General features: G+C 45.4%; 1 protein-coding gene across 8 annotated transcripts in view; it reads right to left on the bottom strand.

Moving 5' to 3' along the window:
* Positions 1 to 6,815, bottom strand: part of CSPG5 (chondroitin sulfate proteoglycan 5) — an 80,955-nt gene extending 74,140 nt beyond the window's left edge. For 7 of the 8 annotated variants that reach the window (XM_075827901.1, XM_075827899.1, XM_075827900.1 and 4 more), the window contains exons 1-2: positions 6,541 to 6,815; positions 896 to 2,468 (exon numbers count right to left, since the gene is read on the bottom strand). In XM_075827901.1, the coding sequence (XP_075684016.1) occupies positions 896 to 2,468; positions 6,541 to 6,622 (1,655 nt within the window). In that variant the 5' untranslated portion in view covers positions 6,623 to 6,815. The remainder of the gene's footprint in view (positions 1 to 895; positions 2,469 to 6,540) is intronic. The other variant, XM_075827906.1, reaches the window with a different exon arrangement.
* Between the last annotated feature and the right edge of the window lie 798 nt (positions 6,816 to 7,613).

Here is a 7,613-nt window from a genome sequence, read left to right on the forward strand (position 1 = left end):
TGGAGTGATATAAGAGGAGCGGCTGATATCAGTCACACATATGATGTAATGTCTCTGGAGGATATAATAGTGCTGGAGTGATATAAGAGGAGCGGCTGATATCAGTCACACATATGATGTAATGTCTCTGGAGGATATAATAGTGCTGGAGTGTTATAAGAGGAGCGGCTGATATCAGTCACATATGATGTAATGTCTCTGGAGGATATAATAGTGCTGGAGAGTTATAAGAGGAGCGGCTGATATCAGTCACATATGATGTAATGTCTCTGGAGGATATAATAGTACTGGAGTGTTATAAGAGGAGCGGCTGATATCAGTCACATATGATGTAATGTCTCTGGAGGATATAATAGTACTGGAGTGATATAATAGTGCTGGAGTGTTATAAGAGGAGCGGCTGATATCAGTCACACATATGATGTAATGTCTCTGGAGGATATAATAGTGCTGGAGTGATATAAGAGGAGCGGCTGATATCAGTCACACATATGATGTAATGTCCCTGGAGGATATAATAGTACTGGAGATATGTAATATGTATTAGGGATTATGGGGGGAGATTTCTGCCCCTCCTGTCACTTATTCTATCTAAGAACACAGCAGATAGCTTCTACCCAGCATTAAATGGTTGATAACACAGAGCAAAAGACTGTATTGACCTGTCCTACAGTCATCCTCTCCTCAGCCTGAAATGGCTGATAACAGAGAACAATAGATTGTTTTCACCTATTTTACAGTCAGCCTCTCCCAAGTTGGGAATGGCTGATAACAGGGAGCAACAGATATTCAACTACATAGCAAATGGGGAGAAGATAGAAAACAGGTCACCAATGAAGTCACTGATCAGTGATAAGACATCTAGTGACGACCTTCAGAAGGGTTGACGTCTTACCTGCAGAACGCTCCGGTGTTCTCCACAATGTAGCACTGGCCTCCATTGTAACAGTAGGTTGGGTAGATGTCACACAGTGACTTGCACGAGTTGTTGCGTCTCACATATCCGTTCCTGCACTCTGTGCCGTTTTCGTGGGTCCCTGACCAGGTGTGCGTCAGTTCTCTAATAATGTCAGGATAGAACTTGGGTGGGAGTTCTTCATGGAAGAAGACATCTTGTCTGCCAGTCGGCTCTGTATCGACCACCGTAGTCTGTATCTTTGGAGTTAAGGTAGCGGTCTTAGGGATGTCACCAACTCCCCTAGCAGTGATATCATCGTCATCATCAACTTCCTCAATATCGTCATCCTCATCGTCATCCTCGATCCCCACGTCTTCATAACCATCTGCATAAGAAGAAGGAGTGGAGTAAAAGTAGTTGTCATCAAAGGGTGGGAAGTCCTCATACTGGACTGTCTTGAGCCAAGGGGAAAGTTTATCCTGAATGGACTTGGTAGAGTCCCCACCAGCAAGGGGTGACCCAGGAAAGTGAGGAAACCTCCAGTGGTCCTCTATATCAGAGCGCTCATTGTAATCTATGTCTGGGAGGTCAGACGGGGGCTCGGAGGGTTTCAGTGGACCCTTATGTGGGATGCTAGTAGAAGATAACTCTTCTTGGGGTTTTTCAGTGACCAGAGTCATGCCCCCCTGGGCCCCCTGGACTGTAGATGTTTTCTCCAAAGCAGGTCCCTGAGATTTCCCTGCCTTAAAACTGACCTCTGACATGTTGGGGCTACGAGGATCAGTACCTGAAGAAGAAGGAGGCTGAAGGACAGTTTCTCTGGACACCTGTAGGAGATGGTCGATTTCTGCTGAGTCTGGGCTGATGGCTTTTTCCGTAGATGGGATGAGTGGTGTGATGTTGCTGGTAGAAGATGTCTGGGATGGAGTAGAAGTTTCCATGTCTAGAAAGTCACGTAAATCCATTTCAGATCCAGACCGTGTGACTTGGCTCGAAGGACTTTTGACATGAGGGTCACCACTTCCAGAATCTTCTTGGCTTTCTGTCACAGAAGGTCTATCACCTTTGACCGCACTCTTTCTAAAGTCCAAGTCAATTGTTTCTTGGCCAACAGGCCACACCAAGCTGGTCACAGACTCCACATGGTCAACACTATGCTCAGACAGCAATGACCTTGAGGGAGGTTTCTCGTTGTACGTTTTCCCACCACAACCGACACAAGCCAACGACTCATTGTTCTCTTCCTTGATTCCAGCCGAATGATTATTCATTGAACTCTCCATAGAAAAGACTGCCTTGGCTTGGCCAGTAGGACCCTCTGAAGATACCGGACCTTCCGTAGAGGCCACAGATTGAGCTGGTAGCTTTTTTGGAGACTTTTTGAACTTTCTGGATCCCCATGATTTATGGTCTATGAATGAGTCTTCGCCACCAGAGCGGAGTATCCGAGCAGATGCCTTCTCCACGTCTAACACTCCTTTCTGAAGAAGAGAATGAAGAATTCCAGCAACCGATTCCTTATTGGAGTTTTTCTCCTCGACGTTGAGGCTCAAGGTTCCGTTTTTTCGATCTGTCTCGTTGGTAGAAGTGTGATAAAAAAAAAAAAAAGAGAAAAAACAAATCAGAAATGTTAGTGAACGAGGAAGGGGGGGGGGGTCTAATCACGTCACTAGGAAGGAGTCTGGAAACATTTAGGGTACTCCCAATCCTTGACGCCCCATCACCCTGGAGAAGACATTTCTCTACAAACAAATTTTTTGAGGAATAAAAATAAAATAAATAAAAATCAGCAAAAGTGAAATCTAAAGGGTCGTTTTAGTCAGAAGTCATATTGTAAGGAATTTTTAAATTTAGGTCATGTGATTTCCTCTGTATGCTAATCTAATGAGACTAAATGAACATGGCTCTACTTAAAGGGACAGTGACCGGATTTCTCGTGCATCTGTGTTGTAGGCAGGAGTGATTACTTCTCCTTTCACTCCAGTGCTCTGATACAAGGGCAAAATAAAAAAATCTTGTGTGGAATGGGAACTACATAGTTAATGGGGGGATGGGAACTTATCGCTCTTATCTGGAGAGACCGTGAGAAAATGGCGGTTCTTCATGCAGTTCCCCATTGATTTTGTGATCCAATCAGACACAGAACAGCTTTGGGGTCCAATAGTTCCGGTACCCATAAGTATATATGATGCTGAACTATAGGTAGCGCTGTGAGCCATCGTATATAACATTACAGCGGGGAAAACAATGTGCAGATAGTTTCTGTGAGGGCATATATGTATCGTTACACGTATGTATCTATGTGTATGTATCTATGTGTATGTATCTATGTGTATGTATCTATGTGTATGTATCTATGTGTATGTATCTATGTGTATGTATCTATGTGTATGTATCTATGTGTATGTATCTATGTGTATGTATCTATGTGTATGTATCTATGTGTATGTATCTATGTGTATGTATCTATGTGTATGTATCTATGTGTATGTATGTGTGCATTTATGTATCTACGTATGTGTTTGATATGTATGTAAATGTCTGTGTATTCTGCACGTATCTGCGTGTCTAAATATGTATAGGTGTACATATATGAATGTGTGTATCCATGTATGTGCTCTTTATGTACATCTGTATGTGTTCATGTATGTTGATGTGTGTATTTGTGTGTTTTCTTTATACGTAAATGTGTATGTGCATGTTCTATCTATCTATCTATCTATCTATCTATCTATCTATCTATCTATCTATCTATCTATCTATCTATCTATCTATCCTCATATCTATCTATCTATCTATCTATCTATCTATCTATCTATCTATCTATCTATCTATCTATCTATCTATCTATCTATCTATCTATCTATCTATCTATCTATCTATCCTCATATCTATCTATCTATCTATCTATCTATCTATCTATCTATCTATCTATCTATCTATCTATCTATCTATCTATCTATCTATCTATCTATCTATCTATCTATCTATCTATATGATTGTATGTCTGCATGTATGTATTGTCTATGTATGTATGTACGTATGTGGTGTGTGTGTGTGTGTGTGCACACACACACGTACGTGTTTGGATGTGTTTCCACGTACCGATCATGGTCCATGTATATTGATGTGTATATGTGCTGTCTGTACATACATGTAACTGTGTGTATCTGCGTTATTTATGTATATCTGGATGTGTGTGATGTGTGTGTGTGTGTGTGTGTGTGTGTGTGTGTGTGTGTGTGTGTGTGTGTGTGTGTGTATATCCATGTATCTTGATAGATGTATATCTATATATCTGTTACTTTGGGGCCCCATGATTCGGATAGAACTGAAGTGATATTATGAAGTGAGGTTATTCTTCTCCTCTACTTCCTTTCCTTCTATTCTCCAAGGATTCTAGAAAATGTCGACATTATAGAAGACCTCATAATAAGTAACATCTCAGGGTCAAGAGCTTTACAAAGTATCCAGCGACGACGTAACCGCTACAAAGTATCACACAAGAACGGACATCACTGAGGAGCCTCCAGCCTGTATTCTCCTCAATGGCTGTTCTGCCTCCGTGGATCAGGGGTTCATCAGATCCACACATCTTATACTAGATTAAAACGGGACCAGTGACCGCCAATGTGACCGGTGACCGCCAATGTGACCGCCAATGTGACCAGTGACCGCCAATGGGACCGCCAATGTGACCGGTGACCACCAATGGGACCGGTGACCGCCAATGGGACCGGTGAGCGCCAATGCGACCGGTGAGCGCCAATGCGACCGGTGAGCGCCAATGCGACCGGTGAGCGCCAATGCGACCGGTGACGCCCAATATGACCGGTGACGCCCAATATGACCGGTGACGCCCAATATGACCAGTGACGCCCAATATGACCAGTGACGCCCAATATGACCAGTGACGCCCAATATGACCAGTGACGCCCAATATGACCAGTGACCACCAATATGACCAGTGACCACCAATATGACCAGTGACCACCAATATGATTGCTCCCTCAGAGAATATCAAACTCCTGACCTGTCATAATATTGTACAATTAAAAGACATCTGCACCTGGTAATTATTTTCTACATGACGTTATCTTCAAGGTCTGTGGACAATGAACACATCAAAAAGGAAGGTCAATTCTACAGTAGAAATTCCAATAATCCGCACCACAAGGTAGAACAAGGGTCGGGGGTGGGGGGCTTCAAAACCAGTAACAACCTCGATGAGTGAATATCGTGGAGTCCGGTGTGATTTACACGCTCCTATGTGGCAGTGATGGAGCAGACCTACCAATTTGTAGGATTTTTGGGGACAATGTAATATTCATGATACATGATCATTGATGGCGTCCGCGGTGCGTGAACTTCTCCTTTAATGGGGATTTACATGCGGAATGAGGAGAAACCTCGAGACACTCTGCAGATCTGGTGGAATTCTCATCAATCTCCAGCCCCCCTCATGGAAGCCAGGACCCCCGGCCACCAAAGAACCAGGGCGGACGAACCATATGCGACCTGTGCAGCTGCCTAGGGCCAGGCAGGTAAGGGGGCCTTTTCTACCTTAAAAGCAGCAAAGACATCGCTCACAACTATAGGAGAGACATAAGGGGGTACCCTATGATAAGGGGCTTCTCTATGATTTGAGTAACAACGGGTCCTCTGCTGCTTATATCCGCACCTGCAAGGAACCCACAACCTACATGGACTCGGTTGCCCCAAATCAAGTCTTGTAGCCCGTGGTTGGATGAGGAGTTGGACGCCTTTCCTCGTTTGTCATGGTCACCCATTCTACTTGGCTGCACAGCGCAGAATATATTTGTCGCTCACATAAACTGGGTGACACGGTCCTGCAGCCGCTGTGTACGCCGCATGGCCCAGCGCTCCTCGCACCAATAAAACATAATTGGGCGTATAAGCTATTCAGGGCACGTGTCACCACCTATACATCAGTGACCACGTGATGTACCCTGTCTGCCTAGTTACTGGGGTCTGCACTGCCCCCCAGGACTGGAGCTCATCCCCCTCCCCTGTCTGGATTAGGATGTTCTATGGAAAATTAGCTTCATGATCCAAACCGATCGCAGACGAGGGGGGACTAGGGAGGGGAGAGGGGGGACTAGGGAGGGGAGAGGGCTGACGACCCAATTTCCATATCTATTTCCCTGCTGCATCAATCCATACGGCGGAATGAGAAAAATATGTGCGGGATACGAATTGTGGGTCCATCTGGTGCCCCCGCCGCCTGGAGGTCTCATGCTGCCATTTCTGCCATCTTTCCACTGTCTGGAGCTCTTTAACCCCTTCCATCCCACGTGAGCCCGTGCATGCTACAGTAATCTGGAGACTAGAGCCGTGTTGCTAGGGGCTGGTGGAAAGATAGGGAGTGATCGCTGCGATCAGTCTAACTACACTACACCCCCCACCATCACTATGCCCACATCCAGGATAGAGCTGGCGGCAGCATGGACGACCACTAGAGCAACAGCACATCACCAAAAATATGTGCCCCCTCCAACTGTCCGGGCTGCAGCACCTTGACCCCATAGAGCTCCATCGATCCTCGCAGTGCCCGCCATGTACCGTGCAGCCCACAGGTGAAGATCTGCAGGTGCCCCCAGTCTAAGTCTATGGTCACCTACCTCCTGCGGTGCCCGCGCTGCACTGGATGAGTAGGGAGCAGAGCAGAGGGACCAGGCTCCAGCACTGCAGCCAGGACTCCATTGTCCACTATTGCTGTAGAATCACTGAGCTCCTGGGTGTCTGCTGAAGGGGGTCAGAGGGGGTTCAGCCCCAAATCTCCTGCATGGCCGCTCGACTCTGAGCAGGGACAAGCTGGGGGGACATGCTGGAGATCCCAGTCCTGAGCTGCAGCTCGGAGCTCAATGCTGCTGCTACTGCTGCTGATGGAGGGGGAGGGGATGGATGGAGGGGAGGGGGCTGCTGGGTGCAGGGGGGCTGTGGACCACTTTATAGCAGCCACTCACTCACCGCCTTTTACTGCTCTAATAAATTGCTCTTTAATTAACTGTCCATTAGAGCTGCAGCCTGCACAGGACTAGGGAGGCAGCGCTGCCGGAGAGGGGGCAATACAGGTGCCATAGCCCCCAGATCCTGCGCTCTATGCCGGCACCTGAGGGTAATGCAGATGCACCTGGATGGAGGAACTACTGCAGCAACTCACTAATATCACGATAATATGTGATAATATCAGGAATGGGAGACTCTGCGACAGCTGCAGAAAACACAGGAAAACATGTCTCATAACCTGCAAAACACAAAGAGGTGGAGGAAAGAAAACTGCGGGGACCCAATATACAGAAGAGGAGAAAACAGGGGTCCAGGAGCAGACAAAGGATCTCATATCAGTCCAGACACACATCACCTACATATACTGACATGTATTACAGTACTTATATTCTTATATATAGGGGGCAGTATTATAGTAGTTATATTCTTGTATATAGGGGCAGTATTATAGTAGTTATATTCTTGTATATAGGGGCAGTATTATAGTAGTTATATTCTTGTATATAGGGGGCAGTATTATAGTAGTTATATTCTTGTATATAGGGAGCAGTATTATAGTAGTTATATTCTTGTATATAGGAGCAGTATTATAGTAGTTTATATTCTTGTATATAGGGGCAGTATTATAGTAGTTATATTCTTGTATATAGGAGCAGTATTATAGTAGTTTATATTCTTGTATATA

The sequence above is a fragment of the Rhinoderma darwinii genome, chromosome 5, assembly GCF_050947455.1.
Source record: "Rhinoderma darwinii isolate aRhiDar2 chromosome 5, aRhiDar2.hap1, whole genome shotgun sequence".
Taxonomy (NCBI): Eukaryota; Metazoa; Chordata; class Amphibia; order Anura; family Rhinodermatidae; genus Rhinoderma; species Rhinoderma darwinii.